Here is a 20,237-nt window from a genome sequence, read left to right as displayed (position 1 = left end):
CTCCGTGTCTTATTCTTTAAAAAAATTCTCTTTCACTTCTGAGTTCTAAGAATAAAGTATGTTAAAAATAAATCGCGAAACGGTTGGCTGGAATATTCCTGGCCAAAGTATATAATATTCGGCAACCTTCATTCAAACCAGACTCTTATCAGTCAACCCTATGTCATTATCAAAGGATGTAAGATTATTTTGATGTACGTAATATTTATATTAAGCAAGTGGGTGAAAGTAATTAGCATGAATTCAACCAAACAATCAATCAATCAACTAGTATCAATATATGCATATTATCGTCAGAATGTGCCGAGTGAATAACGATAGATAAAAAGTAGGTACAAGCTACGCTACCCGGATCGACACACTGCTGACTTCCATAACGTTGTGAGTGAGTGAGAGTGAGATGTGTGAGACTTGTGGACCAGAAAACCGACGCCATCTTGCGGAAGCCCATCACCTTCACGGAAGTAGAACAAGTGCTCGGAGTCCAGAATCATCGTGTCCTCGCCTTCTCTTCCGATTTCAGGCAACCCTAGTATGCTCCACTTAATGTGACTCAGTTCTACTTCAAGTTCGGTGAGGTGGCTAAAAGAAGGAAAGGAAGAAAGAACTATAATGTGTGGATGGTGTGGGATGGGGTGGATGATGTGTGGATGATGGTGTGGAAAAGAAGAAAGCGTGGTTGGATTGGTTAGCGGTAAAAGCTAACCAAAAAGTTCAAAAGACAACGGATGACCAGATAAAGGAAGCAAGAACGAAGTATAAAAGATTGAAATTAGCGGCGAAAGAAGTTGTGACTAGAAGGAAAGAAGAACGAAAGGATGATTTTGATAGAAGGCTCACTGAAGATTTCCAGTCAAACATCAAGTTTTTCTGGAAATCCATCAAAACTGCCAGAGTAAAAACCTCTACCTCGGAACTGAGTACAATCAGGAGTCAAGATGGGAGCATTATAAAAGGAGAAGAATGTGTGTTAAAGAGATGGAAAGAGTATTTTGAAAGTTTGTTCGAAAGAGAGGAAGCGCAGGTACAACATACGGCACCTTCCATGGAAGAGAGTATAAATGGTGATGAAAGTGAGATAAGCATGGATGAAATGGTGAAAAGGTTGGAAAGTATGAGATTAGATAAGGCTGCAGGGTATGACAGGATTACCGTCGAAATGCTGAAGGCTGGACAGGGTATAGTGGCTAGCGAGCTGTACCGCCTTTTCAATTTGTACTGGTGAAATGCGCAAGTACCGGGAAACTGGTGCAAAGTCGTAATCGTCCCATTGTATAAGGGAAAAGGGCCACGGTATGACTGCATAAATTACCGCGGTATAAGCCTTCTCAGCGTCGTCGGTAAATTGTATGCAAAAGTGTTGATTGAAAGGGTTGTGAATGAAACAGACGAAAAAGTATGGGATGCACAAGCGGGATTTAGAAAGGGAATGTGATGTACGGATCAGGTCTTTTCTTTGCGGTGCATAGCTGAAAAGTGTTTGGCTAAAAACAAGAAAGTCTATTGCGCATTCGTGGATCTAGAAAAGGCTTATGATAGAGTGGTGAGAAATGAATTGTGGTCAGCATTGTCAATAAATGGTGTGAGCAGTATCCTCATACGAGCATTGCAATCTCTTTATAGGGATTCTAGTGCTTGTGTGAGGATAAACGGGGTATAAACTGAATGTTTTATTATCGAAAAAGGTGTTAGACAGGGATGTGTAGCGTCACCGTGGCTGTTTAACCTGTTCATGGACAATTGTTTGACAGATTTAAAAGAGAATGAAAGTGGGTTGAGAATGAATGAGTTACTCGTCAAATGTCTTCTTTATACTGATGACCCAGTATTACTTGCGTCTTCGGCCGAGGAGTTGCGGGAGATGGTAACTGCTATGAGTGGAGCTTTTGTAAGAAAGGGAATGAAGATGAATGTAAAGAAGACGAAAATGGTGGTGTTTGAAGAGAGTGTTGAGAGAGAAGATGAGGCGGTAACAGAGTGAAATATCGTGATTGGAGATGAACAAATCAAACAGGTGAATGAGTTTGTGTTTATTTTGTTTATTGTATATTTGGGTTCAAAGTTTACAACAGATGGAAAGTGTGAGAGTGATACTGAAAGAAGATTGAATGCAGGAAACAGGGTAAATGGAGCTTTGCACTCCTTTATGAGCAGTCGGAAGGTGTCTAACAAGGCTCGTTCAGCTGTGCATGAGGGGGTGTTGGTTCCGACGGTGTACGGAAGTGAAAGAGTGAAGTTGGGTATGGCAGAAGAAACATGAAAGCAGAATAAATGCAGTTGAGGTGAGAGCGTTAAGAAGTATGATAGGAGTTAAACTAAGTGACAGGATAAGAAATCGTGAGATAAGGAAACGTTGTGTTCTAAAGGAGGTGTAGTGACAAAAATTGAGAAAGGTATGCTCATATGGTTGAGCCATGTAGAGAGAATGAGTGAAGAACGATTGACGAAAAAAATGGCGTAAAGTATAAGGCGAGTGTGAATGGAAGGGTTGGAAGGGGTAGACCTAGGCGGACGGAAAAATTTTAAAAAAAAGGCGAACGTTTCGAGACCAAATAAGGGACGTCTTTAAAAAAGGCCAGGTCGAGAGTACCCTAAACCGAAGAGCATGTATGTAGGGAATAATGATGATAGGACACCCCCTTCAACCCTTTTCACCACCTCTCGTCCTTAAATTCATGCCAAACGATTCTAAATTTCAACCTTTTGAAAAACGAATGGCTTCCTTTAATTTTGCATTGTATGATTAGCGAGTAGGTACTTGTATCTTATAACTACGCGGAATGTATGTTAATATCTGTGAAAATATACTCATTCGCTCTTCGTCTTCACACCTATAATGTCATTGTGTCCAATGCCCGGGTATTTCATTTTATTCTTATAACGATACAAAAACAATAATAAATAACAAGTATATGAGTTTAATTGAGTAAAGGATTACTAAATCTATATCTAGTTATACAAATAACACATTGTCTGTATGTTATATTAAAAGAACCGCTTTTTAAGCTGGCCATTGACGATCAGTTTTTCGCGTCAGTTTAACTGATCAGTTTTGGCGTCAGTTAAACTGATCAGCTTTTCGCGTCAGTTAAACTGATCAGTTTTTCGCATTAGTTGAAATATTTCCCCACTGACTGGCGTCACTCCGGCTCTTCAGTTTTCGACTGACCGAGTCTAGCGGGTACATCGTTCCATAGCTTAATTGGCTAGAGCGCCGACACGGTCAGTCGGAGACGCGAGTTCGATCCCCGCTGGAGCGGTCAATTTTTGATATGATATTCAAAAATGTTTAGAATTCCTAATGTGTGGGTAACACAAAAATAAAATCTTACATATTAAGAAAGCATGGTGTCGTCTCCTGTCAAAGATTTTCATTGTAATATGAAACTTTCAATTCAGACTTAGCCCTCTTTATGATACCCTCTTTTCTTCTGTTGTCTTCTCCCCCAAGATTATCCTAGATTTACCCATAAGTAAGGATTACATGGTGGCCAACTCTCAATTCAATTCTATTATGAACAGACAGTTTAAGGACTGGTTAATTATATATACTGATGCATCTAAATTGTCTGAGTTGGATTGTGTGGGTGTGGCTGTCTGGATTCCTCAAGTTAATGTTATTTTAAATTACAGATTACCACCAATATCCTCGGTTTTTACAGGTAAAGTTTTGGCTATTCTTGAAGCTCTTAAATTTGTTAGGTCACACCGTCATTACAAATCCATTATTATTACTGACCCGAAGAGTGCTCTACAAGCAATTACTTCTAATCAATTTCGAACAAAGTTAAAGTTTCGTTAATCCTGAAAATTAAACATATACTTTTTAATTTGAATAATAACAATATTAAAGTTGAGCTGGGTTGGGTTCCTAGTAACTGTGGTATAGTTGGCAATGAGAATGTCGATCTTTACGCTAAGGAGGCAACTAGGTCCGGAGGGCTTAGGCAATCTAAGGTTTATTATTATAGGACGTCATTTCTCTTGCAAAAATTCATTTATCCTCATTCTGGAATGAACGGTGGATGCAGTCTAGTAGAACTACGGGAAGGCACTATGCTGATCTCCAAAGGCAAATACCCACCAAACCTTGGTTTTTTAAGTACTACAAAGCGGCCAAGTATGTATGTTCCACAATATGCCGACTTCGCCTTGGCCATTCTTGCAACCCTGTCTTTCTAGCTAAAATAGGAATAAGAGACAGCTCCCTTTATGAATGCGGATTAGACGAAGGCTCCCCTGAACATATTTTTTTAGCTGCTCACAAAATGTATCCTCACTATATAATTTTCTTCCGCCTGTTATCCCACGCCTTACTGATTTTAAATTTGTGCTATCCTTTGTACATACACCATTTGTTGATACTTTGTGTGCGTTTATTGTAGAAAATAATATTAGACTATAGAGTTAATGTCCTACTAACCTTTGTTGTGTTTTGTTTTAAGTAGAGCAACAGTTTCTTTCAGTATCGGTAAAAAAAACCTTTTTTCTTTTTATTTAACTTGTACTTCCACAAATCTTGATAAATAGCAAATACAGTCTTGTCAATGTCTTAACTGAACAACAGACACTCACCGAACATTGAAGCATCTATTCTGATACTGGCAATTCCGCAAGGGTGCTAAAGCCAAAGAAGAAGAAGAAGAACTTTGAATAGTTACGGGTCTCTGTAAAGAACTCACTATAGACGGCGCCACGGTTCCGAAAATAAAAATCATCATATCAAAAATTTCGATCTAGCGGGTACATCGTGCCATAGCTTAATTGGCTAGAGCGCCGACACGGTCAGTCGGAGACGCGGGTTCGATCCCCGCTGGAGCGGTCAATTTTTGATATGATATTCAAAAATGTTTAAAAACTCATTGTCTATCGAAATTTGTTTCAAATTACAGCATCGCCCGCATAAATGAGAGCAGTGCGTTCAAATTTTGGAATTTTGCCAGGTCATGGATAATCTCGAGGGTTACTTGGTATGGTACTGAGTGGCCTGCTTAAAATCAACTAATTAGAGTTATGATCCCTGTGTCGTTTGGTACAATTTTCCCCTAAGTATTCTAAAGAAGTTAATTGTGTTTATGAGTTTTTACGTAGATTTGTGATATTTAAAAATTATTTCACCCGTAGAAAGACCTATAACGTTAGTCCTGAATGTCATAGGGTATATATTTTACCGCAATAATAAGTTTCAGCCTAAAAAAAATTAACTAATCGAAAAACAAGAGAGAGATGTATCGAGTGTTAATGCAATGTTTAAGTGATACATTAATAGGTATATGTACCTACTACAAAAATAGTAGTATGTAATAGATTTAAGACAAGTCCACGTAACCGTTACCTATCTCCAGTGTATTAGCCGGACCGGTGTGTCCGATCCGAATGTTAGTTAGCGCTAAGTGTCGCACCCAAGTAACGCGCGCAAGCAGTACACGCAACTGCGAAGTATTGCAACTTTACAGAAGATCAAAGCTAAATTATATTGCTCTCAAGCAGTGTTGTGTTCCTGTGGTGATTAAGGTGACCAGAGCTCCTGAGGGGATTGGGGGTAGGGTCGGCAACGCGCTTGCGATGCTTCTAGTATTCCAGGCGTCTATAGGTTACGTTAATCGCTTACCATCAGGTCATCTTGTTTGCCAACCTAAATGATTATAAAGAAGTATATTTAAATATATGTACTAGTGGTGCCCGCGACTTCGTCCACGTGAAATTTAAAGAAAATAATGTTCAGTTCGCAGAGTTACAAAATAAATAAATGTCTAAAATAAAAGTCGTTAGTCCAGTCGTTTCAGAGATTAGCCGGAACAAACAGACAGACAGACAGACAAAAATTGTAAAAAATGTTTCTTGGTATATGTACTGTGAACATCCATATGCATTTAGTAAAAAGCGGTTATTTTAATATTAGAGACACTAAAATATTTATTTGTATAGATAAAAACAAGCAAAGGATATCTTTCATATTCATAATTAACGTAGTAACGATAATCGTCATTTATGTCCTAGTGTCGTATAATAATAGTCTTTGATAAATAAATTTAAGTCACACGTTTTCGGGTTGCATTTTAAACGACTTCAAAAAAGGGGGAGGTTCTCAATTCGACTGTATTTCTTTATGTGTGTTACCCGATAACTAGTTACTGTGTTTACAGATTTAGAGGATTTTTTTTTAATCGAATCTTTTTTCTTCGTTTGTAAGAAAAACAATTATTTTTCAAAAGGGCGCCACCGCATACCTAAATTGCACTCCGATACTACATGGGCTTAAAGCAGCCCCTGATTATTAAAAACTATCTTCTGCGCGCGACTTCGTCCGCGTGGAACAGGGGCGCGCGCAATACTTGATCATTATTTTGCTGCGATGTTATTTTAAAACTGCGATATCTCCTGAGATACTATATACATTGAAATCGAATTATGTAAAAGGATATTTTGTTTTAAATTAAATACTTGTAATTAATAACGTATTTATTAACCGACTTCAAAAAAAGGAGGACGTTACTCAATTCGACCGTATATATATATTTTTTTTATGTATGTTCAGGGATAACTCCGTCGTTTATGAACCGATTTTGATAATTCTTGTTTCGTTGGAAAGAAGATATCCCTAGTTTGATACCATGATAAGGAAACCAGGATCTGATGATGAGATCCCAGAGAAATCGAGGGAAACTCTCGAAAAGCCGCATAACTTTTTACTGGGTGTTCCGATTTTGATGATTTTTAATTTAATCGAAAGCCGATGTTTATCATGTGGTCACATTTAAATTTCATCGAGATCTGATTACAACTTTTGGAGTAATCTTTGATAATGCGTATTTACTTGAAATTTTTTTGTCAACCTACATTGTATTATTACTTGTCGATATAATTGAAGGCGGTTTTTCTTCGTTTGCCTGCAAACACAATTATTTAGATAAGGATTAATATCATGTTTATAAAAACATCTTCGCAAATAATGCATTATTTTAGAACAAACTTGGTTAGCATAAAAAAGGTTATAGTGAGCCAACCTTAAAAGATAGATATATGCTGTCGCGGACTTTTTTTAGAACTTTTAAAGAGGATCAATTCTGCCATACATGATTTTTGCGAAACTTTAACTGTTTTCACAGCGCACGCAGCGGAAGCTCTCAAAAGGAAAAAAGAACCCCCGATTTTGAAACATTCTTCATTGGTGCTCCGCTCCTTTTGGTCTTAGCGTGATGATATATAGCCTATAACCTTCCTCGATAAATGGGCTCGATAAATATCTAACACAAAAAGAATTTTTCAAATCGGACCAGTAGTTTCTGAGATTAGCGCGTTCAAAAAAACAAACAAACAAACTCTTCAGCTTTATAATATTAGTATAGATGGTATAAGTATTAGAAGTCCTTGTAAATAAATGATACTATTCGTTAAGACCGTCAATATGGATAGAAAATCTTTGTCTTAAGTAGTAAGTATGTTGTTTGGACGTAGGTATAGCTAATTTATTATAGCTATTTTAAGAGTTTCGGTGATCGTGGGTTACGCAGCCGCTGTGTGGAAATTTAGTAGTACTTAAACTCGATATTACAAATTTGCAACGTTATCCTACTGAAGAAATATAAGTAAGCTAAATTACCATGACCGACCGAAATATGTCATGAAATTTAGATGATATTTCATATAGCTACAAGACCGATATGAATTATATATCGTCATCAAGAAAATAAATTATACATGGACTTTTATCACAAATAAAAAAGTTGCGATAACTTGTATATAATGAAGGTTACATACCTACATTCTTAAATAATATGAGTACCATTTCTCTTAAAATACCGGCCTATGTATGTCACGAGATGTCGACCTAAATTAATTTATTTAATACTCTTCTAGAGTTCTACTTTTAAATATTAGGTATATTTCATTTAATGAGTCAAGCTCTCAAGTATTTCAAAATAAATAGATAAATAATGTATTTTAAAGTTAAGTAAATGACATCGAAAGTCCTGGAACAACGCCTAGTCTGTCTATGGCCTCTACCTGGCCCGAAATGTTGTATAACCGGTTTCGCTGCTAACACTGTTGGGCTGCATAGTCCGCAAAATCACTTCACTGGCCGGTTCGCTCTTACCATAGCACTGTGTACCGTTCAATAAATGAGATGAAATTAATATTATGTGATTTAGATTAAAGTTTTTAATGAAATTAAATATGTTTACAGTAAGTAACTGCTTTTGGTGCAGTTAGTTAAATGGTGCAATTTAGGTGTAATTTTATTATCTTGTTGGAGTTTAAAATTTAAAGTGAAACCTGTGCTTTTAGGGTTTAAGAATAACTTTTATGTATAAGATCGCAAACTTATTATGAAAAATTTGAGTTATACAAATATGGAATCATTACCAAAACAGTTTGTCTCAGCAATGAGAACATTGTTTGATATAATGGACGATAAACACACAGGGTATGTAAAGTTAACAGACATCGAAAACCGCTGGCGGGATGATCGCACTAAAGGTCTTCCCCGGGGTGTTATTGAAAGCCTGCAAAAGGTTGCTTCTAATGATGGTTTATTAACGTTTGAAAGTTTTTGTACTGGCCTCAAAATTTGTCTGTTACGAAACCAAGTTCAAAATGCGTCTAGTAATATTAATACAATAAATGAAGGTCTGGATAATAAGGGAATAAGTGCTCAAATGAGTACACAAATCCACCGCCCCCCATCCGCTCCAATAATTGATATAGAAAATTCACACAATACCCGAAATTGGAACTTATTAAGAAATTCTGGAAATCCAACACATCGAACTAGTAGCATGCCCCAATTAGCCGAAGACACTAATAATTCTCTGCCCGAATTGCTTCAACCTGGTAAAGTAACTTCTGTGTCTAAGCATAACACTGCAGGGTCTCATAAGATTTATGGCCCTCCGAAACCGCCACGACTTGAAAAAAGTTTAATGGAAAGAAAAGAAAATTCAAGAAATGTATACAAATCTGAAGAAACAGTTTTGGAGAGTGATGATATAGGAGGAACTAAATTAGATTTTGATGAAATGACAAGATCAATTGAAGGACAAGATCGAGGTCTTGGAGATGGTCGCTCTGCTAATGGAACACAAACAAACCTACGAAAAACTTCGCGACGACGCGAGCCTCGTCGCCACACCCTACATAACGGTGTTGATTACAATTTGTTGAAAAAAATGAAGCAAATCGAACAAGAAAAAGACGTTTTATTACAAGGTTTAACAGCGGTGGAAGAAGCCCGTGAATGGTACTTGAAACAATTGTCAGAAGTGCAAGATAAAATGCGCTACGCCGGAAGAATGGGTGGATATGTGGTAACAAAAACGTTTATATTTTTTATTTATAAGTACAGTTACACATCAACAATGTTTAAAAAAATTAAAAAATGTACAAAAATAGCAACATAATAAATAATCAAAGCGTTCTTATAATCATGTATAGGTATATTAATACGCTAAGGTTAAGGTGTTTGCCTCCCTTTTAAGAAAAACCTCAAAATTACTCCACATAAATTATACATCATTTTATATATCTATAATGCTTGCTCTACCGGCATCAACAACTAAAAAAATTATGATTGCTTTTGTAAATTAAATAATTTTTAAAATTATATATATATACTAGCTGACTCGGCAAACGTTGTCTTGCCGCTAAACGCTATTTAAAAATAGGAGTTGATCGTAGAGGATTGAAAATTTAGGGTAGTATGTATTTTTTAATGTTGTATCATAAAAAAATAATAATTTATCTAAAAATTAAAAAAAAATTTAGGGGTGGACTACCCTTAACATTTAGGAGGATGAAAAATAGATGTTGTTCGATTCTCAGACCTACCCAGTATGCATACAAAATTTCATGAGAATCGGTCAAGCCGTTTCGGAGGAGTTTACAAACACCGCGACACGAGAATTTTATATATTAGATATGTTTTAATTTTGAAACAACGTCAACATGATTGACGATCGGAAAATTTTTTGTTCAATTTCAAATCAACTCACGTACACGTACGTCATACGTACGTACGTCACGTATAAATATTTTTTTGTATTCCATTTACATTGAAAAGAAATTAAAAAATAATTAATATGAGGGGTTAAATTAATAATGGTTGAATTAATAAAAAAATAATAATATTAAAAAGAAAGAACGGGGTTGATTTTGTAGTGATAATTATTATACTTATTTAGTGCGAATTATTCGCACGGGTACATCTAGTTAATATAACTAAAATTAAAAAATTTACAACTGATTTTGGACTTATGTAAATGATAAATATTTGCGTAAATATTATGTATGGGCAATTATTTCAATTGCTGATGCCAGGATATCTTTCAAACCCCCGCACAAGTTCTTAACTAAAGTTGGCCACCATGGCACAAAGATGTATAGGCACGGATTTAATCTAAATATTAAAGACACACCTACGAAGTAAAATAAATGGGTTGTCTGGAAGAAATGCCTAATTAGTATAAGTCCGCCCATTGTACTTCACTGTCTGTAACTATCTTTATGCTTTGTTTGTAATATATTTGTGGTGTACAATAAATTATACAATAAATAAAATAAGTAAATTCGTGAGACTCGGTGCGGATGGTAGCCCTAGATTTACGGAAGGTTGTTTCGTATGGAATATTCGTAACGAGTCGCTCGATTCTGCCTGTAATATCACACCCACAGCGACATACAACCAGACCGGACATTAATATTGTATAAACACAAATATCTACTCCAAGTGGGAATCGAATCCGTGACCGTCGGTGTTTAGGCGCTGCCGACACGGAACATGGACTATTACATTCATGGTCGTTTATAACGAACTCGTAAATATTTACGAACTTGGTGGGTTGCTCGGTAAATTGATGAAAAGTTGAATTCTGCAATTCTGAAATTTCTGATACGGGACTGTGGTTTTCTTTTTTAAGAACAAAAAAAACTTAAGTAATTTTATGATTTTTATTTCAATACGCTTCAGCCTGTAACATCCCACAGTTGGGCATAGGCCTTTTTCCCCATGTAGGAGAAGGATCAGAGCTTAATCTACCACGCTGCACCAATACGGGTTGGTGGATAAATATATCCATTCCATTATGAATAACGATTGCTATCAGGTGTACATGATAATAACCGGGACCGATGGCTTAACGTGCTCTCAGAGGCACGGTGGGGAGACCCACAAGGACTGCACAAACACCCAGACCCAGCCACAAACCAGTGCTGTGACCGATGCGCCAACGCGGCTATTTCAATATTCTCTCATTTAAGGAACCATGGAATGAAGCCCATCAAGAGCGCTTGGAATTGCTACGAGCGCGAATCTTAGAGTTAAACCGACAACTTGGCGCTCTAGCAGCCGGGTGGCGTCATGGACCACTGTCATTGCACATGAACCTTGCTTTACCGACAACAATGAATCCAATGGGAACCACACCTAACAATGCAGCTGTTCTCCGATCTCAAAACCGAATGCTAGCAGAGGTCTGACCATTGTCACTACAAATTAATGTACATTTAGAATTAATAAAATAGATACCTACTCAGGAAATACATTTCCAAAGCTTTTTTTTAGAAAAGAAGCACTGTTCACTTTGTATATAAATTTCATTACTTAGGATAATGTGGATAACTTTTATAATAATACTAGCTGTGCTCGCAACTTCGTCTGCGTGGAATCTAACAAAAAGTTATTTTTCAGCTCGCAGTTATAAAATAAATGAATTTCTAAAATAAAAGTAGCGTAAGTTACTCCTTATTACATTAGCTGTCTGCCAGTGAAAGTCCCGTCAAAATCGGTCCAGCCGTTTCAGAGAGCCGGAACAAAGACAGACAGACCGACAAAAATTGTAAAAAATGTTATTTTAGTATATGTACCGTGTATACATCCATATGCATTTAGTAAAAAGCGGTTATTTTAATATTACAACGGAACAGAACGGACAGACAGACAAAAATTGTAAAAAATGTTATTTTGGTATATGTACTGCGTATAGATCTATATGCATTTAGTAAAAAGCGGCTATTTTAATATTACAAACAGACACTCTAATTTTATTAATTTATATAGATTACATTAATTTGTTAATTTTGATAGTTTTCAACTAAAGGAATGACAATAATCGAGTAAACCTCCTAAAATTAACTATGACGTAAGAAATAGATTTGCTTGTATTATTTGTATCATAAAATATCTCTGAACTTTTTTAAATATTCCTATATCAAATATTAATCAGTTAATAATTTATATCTCTTCAGCCTGTAATATCCCACTGCTGGGCATAGGCCTCTTTTCCCATGTATGAGAAGGATCAGAGCTTAATCGCGGCGGATATATTGTCTACTGTGAAAAACGATCGCTATCAGGTGTACATGATAACAACCGGGAACGACGGTTTACGTGGTCTCCAAGGCACGGGGGGGGGGGGGGGGTCCACAAGGACTGCACAAACAACCAGACCACAGCAAACATCTGTATGACTAATACAAATGTTTGTCATGTATGGGGATCAAATTCGCAACCGCCAGCGCAACAGCCACAAACCAGTGCTGTTACTGTTGTGTTGATTTATATAATGTAGTAGAATGTTTGATTTCAGGAAGTCAACCGTAAAAATGAAAGAATATCGGTTCTAGAAAGAGAAAAATCTGCACTTATTAGGGAGTTACTACTACAAAGAAACAGGACAAAAATAATAGATAACTTCTCATAACACTGCTTCGACTAATGATTATAGACATAAGTAGCCACCGGTGTTTTATTAATTAAATTTACTTTAAAAGACTTATTTGTGCCATTGTTAACCATGCTTTATAAAGAAAATAATAAAAGATATGTATATTATATGTAATATTATTTTTATTTGACTAATTCTATTTATAACAGGAAAAGATTAATTTGTAGTTTTATTGTACAAAGAATAATCATATTCTCTAAAAGGTACATCGTAAGTTAAGTATCCGTGATCCCAAGCTTTTTCTATAGCAACCAAGAGTTCCTTATGTTTCTTTTGACAAAGTCCTGTTTTAAAAGCGTCCAATATCTGCAACAAATTTTAATAATTTATAGTTTTCTATATCACATTAGTTTTTGTTATTATAAAGGTCTAGTAGGTATGGGACCTAGTTGATAAGCGAAATAATTAAGTTTGTGAATAAATTTGTATTAGAGATGGTTATTAAGTAAGGTTTAAGTTTCTGGTAAGTACTTAATACTAATATCATATATATTAACACGCTAAGCTTTAGATGTTTGCTTCCCTTTTTAGAAAAAATGTTACGATTACTCCACATAATTTATATAACATATTATAGATAATAGCTTGCTTTGCCGGCATCCAAGGTGAAATAATGAATCCGGCATATAAGCTGTGTGGCTACGGCAGTAAAGAATATAGCCACCCTCTCTCTTCCCGTGGCCGTCGTAAGAGACGACTAAGGATCTAAGTTAATAGTAAAAATTTAATAAACGTAACGTTTCCGAGTGATTACTTTTTTTTTAATAATATTAAAACCATCCGTGAGCCTTAAGGAACAAACAAAAAATAAATTAGCCGAATTGGTCGAGCCATTCTCGCAATATGCGCTTCGCAACAATCATTTTTATTTATATAATAATAGAAGACTAGTGGTTGCCCAGTGGTCGAAATTCGACCATAATTAATTTGCATTATAAGTTTGAAAATTAGTACCATGATATAGTGAGCTAACTATATTTTTTTTTTCAAGAATCGTTTCGTCTCTCCAATGTTTTCTTTCTTTCCAAACCAAAATTATGCTTGCACAAACTTTTCTGCTGCTTATCCTTGATTATGGTGATGTATGCTATCTGAATGTGACTGAGGAGCTACTTAAAAAGTTAGAACGAATCTTGCCATAAGGTTCATTTTTGGCCTGCAAAAATTTGATCCCATCCCTCACTTTTGTACTCAGTGAAAATGGCTCTCCATTCGTCTTCGGCGTGATATGCACATTCTTTCCACTCTTTTTAATATCCTTCATGATCCAAATTCTCCATCTTATCTTCGATCCCGATTTCACCTACTGCCATCTCGTACTGGTTCCAGGCGCCCTGGCATTACATCTAAGCTAGACATACCGAAATGTAATATTCGGTAAGCGCCTCCATACTATGGAACAAACTGCCAAGAGTCATAAATTTCCTAGTACTTCCCTTATTTCCTTTAAATATAAATTAAAGAAACACTTGCTTTCACTAGCTAATGTGTAATCATCTGTATAGTATATGTATGTATTAACTTATATATTATAGTGAGTATGTATATGTTTATGTATATGTATAAGTATAATTGTATTTCGGTATGTATGTGTTAGTATATAGTATGTTACATTTTTTTTAAATATATATAAATTTTATTATCTGTTATTTATTAATTTGTTTGGTGTTTTTTTTTTCCTAATAAATTCTTCTTGCACTGTTTACCTCGCTATATGAAACACTTACTCATGACCATGGGTTGACGGGAAGAAATCTCTTTCAGAGATAAGTCCACCTTTGCCATAAACTTTACAATTATTTTATGTTTTTATATGTATTTTTGAGTGCAATAAAGTATATATAAGTATATATAATCCGACAAGGTATTAGAGTGGGAGGAAATGACTAAAAAAACTTTTTTCTCCATGCGTGGGAGGCTGCCACTGCCAGTCCCACCCACGGAATCTCAGCTGACTGTCGCGAATATTCATAATATAAATCCCTGACGCATTTAACGAAGTTTCGAATGGGAGGAAATAATTGACCAAATTTGTACCTGGCTCCCGGACCAATACTTCTATACATATAATAATAAACAAGAGATTATGCTTGTGTGCGTCAAATACATAGTAGTGTATGTAATGTACTTTTTTTTGTTTTAATGTATTTTTTATACATAACTTTAAAAAAAATATTAGCATTCTGCACTCCTTCTCTATATAAACTATAAGTGTGCGAAATTCATACTCTTCCGTCCGCACAATTTTCATAAAAAGGGGTACAAAGTTTTTGCTTCGCTTATTAATATATATACAAGTGGTCGCCTAGAGGTTGCAATTCGACTATAATTAAAAATTTAAATTATAGTAAATCAAATAATAATGAAAATAAAGAACCTTCTTTGAATTTTTTCAATTTGACAACAGACTGACAATTAACAAAAAAGTATAATATGCGTGTGTTACTGTGTTGTGTCAAATACATGTTTTAATACAATACAATGTTTTTTTTTATTGATTTAATGTACTTTTTTAACCGACTTCAAAAAAAGGATGAGGTTATTCAATTCGACCGTTTATATATATATTTTTTATGTATGTTCGGGGATGACTCCGTCGTTTATGAACCGATTTTGATAATTCTTTTTTTGTTGGAAAGGATATATCCCTAATTTGGTACCATGATAAGGAAATCAGGATCTGATGATGGGATCCCAGAGAAATCGAAGGAAACTCTCGAAAAATCCGCATAACTTTTTACTGAGTGTACCGATTTTGATGATTTTTAATTTAATAGAAAGCTGATGTTTATCATGTTTGGTCACATCTTAATTTCATCGAGATCTGATTACAACTTTTGGAGTAATCTTTGATAATGCGTATTTAGTTGAATATTTTTTCGTCTACCTACGTTGCACAAATAATATGAGCATTCTGCACACCTTTACTATAGGTATAAACTATAAGTTTGCGAAATTTCATACTCCTTCGTCCGCACAATTTTCGTAAAAAGGGGTACAAAGGTTTTGCTTCAAGTATTAATATATAGATATAAGATAAGATGTATATAGACATTGAGACACAATACAGCAACACTGCCATCTGACGGCTTAATTTTGAAACAACGTTAACATGATTGACGGTCGGTAAATTTTTTGTTCAATTTCAAATCAACTCACGCAGTTATAAATAATACTGTTTTGTAATTTTGTAAAGTGATAATTATTATAATTTATACTTAATTAGAGCGAATTATTCGCATGGGTTGTAGCTAGTTATTAACTTTTTTTTTATGAGTAGAAAAAGCTTTTAAAAATATTTTTTTTTAAATTGTTTCACCAATAAAATGTCATCAATAAGTGACATCGGCTATATTTTAATGTAAGACATTAGAATGGTTAAAATTGAATAGTCCATACAGGTTTTTACAGGTAGGACTGAGGTAGGGCACAGCAGGAATTTCCTGCTCATAATTGTGTTTGCTCGCAAACGAAAAAAAAACCGACTTCAATTACATCGACGAGTAATACAACGTAGATCGACGAAAAAATAGTCAAGTAACTACGCGTTATCAAAAATTTCTCAAAAAGTAGTTATCAGATCTTAATAAAATTTATATGTGACCACATGACAAACATCAGCTTTCGATTAAATTAAAAATTATTAAAATCGGTACACCCAGTAAAAAGTTATTGCGAATTTTTAAGAGTTTCCCTCGATTTCTCTGGAATCCCATCATCAGATCCTAGTTTCCTTATCATGGTACTAAACTAGGGATATCTTCTTTCCAACAAAAAAAGAATTATCAAAATCGGTACACCCAGTAAAAAGTTATTGCGGATTTTCAAGAGTTTCCCTCGATTTCTCTGGGATCCCTTCAACATATCCTGGTTTTTGGAAACTAGGGATATCATGGTACCAAACTAGGGATATCCCCTTTCCAACAAAAAAGAATTATCAAAATCGGTACATCCAGTAGAAAGTTATGCGGTATAATACAACGTAGGTCGACGAAAAAAGCGTCAAGTAAAAACGCATTATTAGATATAACTCGAAAAGTAGTTGTTAGATCTCAAATAAATTTAAATGGGACCAATTGACACACACCACCTTTCGATTAAAAAAAAATTGTCGAAATCGGTCCACACAGGCAAAAGTTCTGATGTAACATACATAAAAAAAAAAATACAGTCGAATTGAGAACCTCCTCCTTTTTTGGAAGTCGATTAAAAATACGGAGCAGCCCGACTGGGGTAGTACCTCGACCTTACAGAAGATCACAGCTAAATAATACTGTTGGTGAGTAAGGTGACCAGAGCTCCTGGGGGGGAATTGGGGATTTGGTCGGCAACGCGTTTGCGATGCTTCTGGTGTTGCAGGCGTCTATAAGCTACGGTAATCTCTTACCATCAGGTGAGCCATACGCTTGTTTACCGACCGGAAGGCTAGTATAGTGTAAAAATAAAGGATGCATTATTTTTAGAAACCGCTTAACAACTAAATAATAACAGCTTATTCCACTTATTGGCCTATTTAGCCAGAGTACCATAATAATACTGTGTGGTTATGGCAGTAAAGAATATAACCACCCCCTCTCTTCCCTTGGGTGTCGTAAGAGATGACCAAGGGATAACACAGTTCCACTACCACCTTGGAAATTAAAAAGCCGACCGATGGTGGAATAACTATTCAACTGTTTGCTTTGACATACACAGGCGGGAAGACGGGCAGCAACGTCTTCAGTGCGACAAAGCTAGCCCTGTGGTCACCAACCCCCTTGCCGAACGTGGTGACTATGGGCAAAACACACGAGTTTGCGCCATTTTTGGCGCGAACTTAGGGAGGCCTATATCCAGCACTGGACTGGGATAGGCTGAAGTGATGATGACCATAATAATAATGCTCTTTATATATATTCTTTATTGCACTTTAAATATTATACATCATGTTTATAAAAAAAATGTTGGCAAGGGTGAACTTATCTCTATAAGAGATCTCTACCATTCTACCCATGGCGGTGAGAAACGGTGCTACCGCGGGACTCATTAGCACAAAAGTGATAAAGCAACAAAAGGGTGATCATAATAAAAATTATAAGGCTATAAACTTAATCTGTAATATTTACATTCAAAATTAGTAATATAAAATACATATATACTTAACTATTGCTTGAGATTTTAAAGGATTTTTAATAAGTCTAAACAGCAAGGTCTTAGTTAAGGTGGTCGATACTCTCAAATTCTGTCAGCCCAAAATGACAGCCCACCGAATATCCTCTGTCACATTAAATATTGCTCTAACAGTGCAGTGGGAGGGACGGAAACCAGATTGATAGGGGCATAATAGAGAGTTGCATATAAGACAACATCTTAAAACTGAGATTGTCACTACCGATGGCCTTGGTGGAGATAGAGCAGACGTATTTCTTTACCACTTCTGCATTAACTGATTTGAATCAAGGTAGGTCGGTATCAGCCTGACTATTTAGAATGGAAAGGGTTGACGATTTAACCTAGGTGTCGAAAGTTTATTGTATAAGACAAAGAAAAAAATCAAGAATTAATAGTTATAAAGAAAGATTTACAAAAGAGGTCTTATTGCCAAAAGCGATAAAGTTAATTGTACATTTGATTGTAATCATTTTTATTTATTTCAGTCTACTTAACTTGAATCTATAATTAACTATCAGACTTTATGCATACTTCTCTGGGTATCAGTTATAGCTAGACTACGAATTTATCCACTACTAAACTAGTAGTGTCTAGGTTAGATATTTTTTGAAAGATTAATAACTATTTTTGTACTCCACTTCAACCTTTTGCAATCTACTGCTGGACATCGGCCTCCACAAGTTCGTGCCAAAAATGGCAAGAACTCATGTGTGTTTTTGTACTCGTAAAATAATTTTCAATTATTCATTTAATTGTACCAGAGATTATGTAAGAGCCCTTACAAAACTAGCTATCTTACAAACTTTATATATACATCCACTATGCTATAGATTATATACTTACATGCCCCGTGTATTCAGATATAAATTGTTCAAGTAACTTGGTATTTCTAGGTTCTAGCACTAGATACTCATCACGACATATAGGACATGGGTTGCCCGTTGATATAACTCCATTGCGAACACAAGATCTTCTTGTCTTCTTTGGGGGCAATCCACCTTTGTGATTCCTTCTGTACAAAAACCACACAGGGTTTTCACCGTAGGTTTGCTTGTAGGCTTTACTTTGTAAATACCTTATACTAGTTTCAACAGGAATTATCTTAGTTCGGTCTTTAAGGGGATCTATTGGCGTTTGTTGATCATCAGCATTTTCATCGTGCTGATCCGAAAATAACCTAATACTTTTAGATCTTATATCCGCTGCAGTTACCCTTTTGAAAATCGAACGAATATTAGTTAAAAGAGCCATATTATAATTATATCATGTGTTAAATAAAATAATTCTGATAAATTATTTTTGTTAATTGATTATGAATTAATGCTTGATTAATGCCTAATAAGCTGTGGCTGTGCCATAGAGTAAAATAAATATTATAAGGGGCTGTGCTAATATATGGACCACAGATATGGACACGAAAAAAGTATCGATACTTTGTAGTATCGAGTACATTTCCATTCGATTCCGATACCTTTGTACTCGATACTTTTTCTCAATAAGTACTTTCTGGCAGGTATCATATCAAATGTTTTAAATGAGTAATATTACCCTTTTTCTTTGGTTGACTGAAATTCGTACGATGATTTGAAGCCTTTTTGTTTTTGTTTTTGTCGTGGACTAAAATTTAAGTTGTTCAGTATTTGTACAATAATTTTAAGCGACAACCTTTTTTGTTTTGGAAGTCGAAGATCAATACTTCTAGGCATCGAGTACTTTTATGTTAGTACTCGATACCTAGAAGTATCGATACTTTTGTTTCGATACTTTAATAGATTGTGACTTCATTAATCATTCACGCCTTTTTTGTTCTTATTTAATCGTATTGTTTAAGTGATAGTGTAGTTGTGCAATCAATGAAGGTCCATATTTGAATGAATAAAAATACACTTTACGAAATAATATTTTTTTTTTATTTAAAAATAATCAACAAAAGTACTGTAAAATATAATCTATAAAAATATATCTTTTGAAATAACCAATATAACTAATATATAAGAGTGTATTTTTATATATATCAAAATAATCAATATCAAATCTTTTATTGACTGGTTTTACATAGCACACACACTTCAATATTGCCGATATTATAAAAATTAAAAAAAAAAACTCAACTTCTAATTTTTTAACTAAAAATTATACATAAAAAATAACGATGGTTTAAATGAGATCGAGTAATAAAGCTATTCTTTGTACTTATAATTAATTATACTTTTATCAATCAGTAATCAGTATATAGTTCGTATTATTCGTATCGAAGGAGCACTCCAAAGAGTAAGATAACTTGCTTATACAAGAGCACTCTTAAACTCAATCAGTACCAAGCGGTGACGCGCTCTCGCTCATACATATAACGAACTAAGGAGC

At 35.1% G+C, this 20,237-nt stretch overlaps 2 protein-coding genes across 2 annotated transcripts; one reads left to right on the top strand and one right to left on the bottom strand.

Annotated features, from left to right (window-relative positions):
* Nucleotides 1-8,354: 8,354 nt before the first annotated feature.
* On the top strand, nucleotides 8,355-12,831 carry LOC123669385 (suppressor APC domain-containing protein 2). Its single transcript, XM_045602993.1, has 3 exons — nucleotides 8,355-9,308; nucleotides 11,257-11,469; nucleotides 12,585-12,831. The coding sequence occupies exons 1-3, from the start codon at nucleotides 8,355-8,357 to the stop codon at nucleotides 12,696-12,698; spliced, it is 1,281 nt and encodes a 426-aa protein (XP_045458949.1). The 3' UTR covers nucleotides 12,699-12,831.
* On the bottom strand, nucleotides 12,827-19,224 carry LOC123669387 (28S ribosomal protein S18b, mitochondrial). Its single transcript, XM_045602995.1, has 2 exons — nucleotides 18,717-19,224; nucleotides 12,827-13,028 (listed from the first exon to the last, which is right to left on the bottom strand). Exons 1-2 carry the CDS (start codon nucleotides 19,122-19,124, stop codon nucleotides 12,879-12,881), a joined length of 558 nt encoding a protein of 185 aa, XP_045458951.1. The 5' UTR covers nucleotides 19,125-19,224; the 3' UTR covers nucleotides 12,827-12,878.
* Between the last annotated feature and the right edge of the window lie 1,013 nt (nucleotides 19,225-20,237).

Source organism: Melitaea cinxia, chromosome 3, assembly GCF_905220565.1.
Source record: "Melitaea cinxia chromosome 3, ilMelCinx1.1, whole genome shotgun sequence".
Classification (NCBI taxonomy): domain Eukaryota; kingdom Metazoa; phylum Arthropoda; class Insecta; order Lepidoptera; family Nymphalidae; genus Melitaea; species Melitaea cinxia.
The sequence above is the reverse complement of the archived record's forward strand: the minus strand, read 5'-3'. Positions and strand labels throughout refer to the sequence as shown.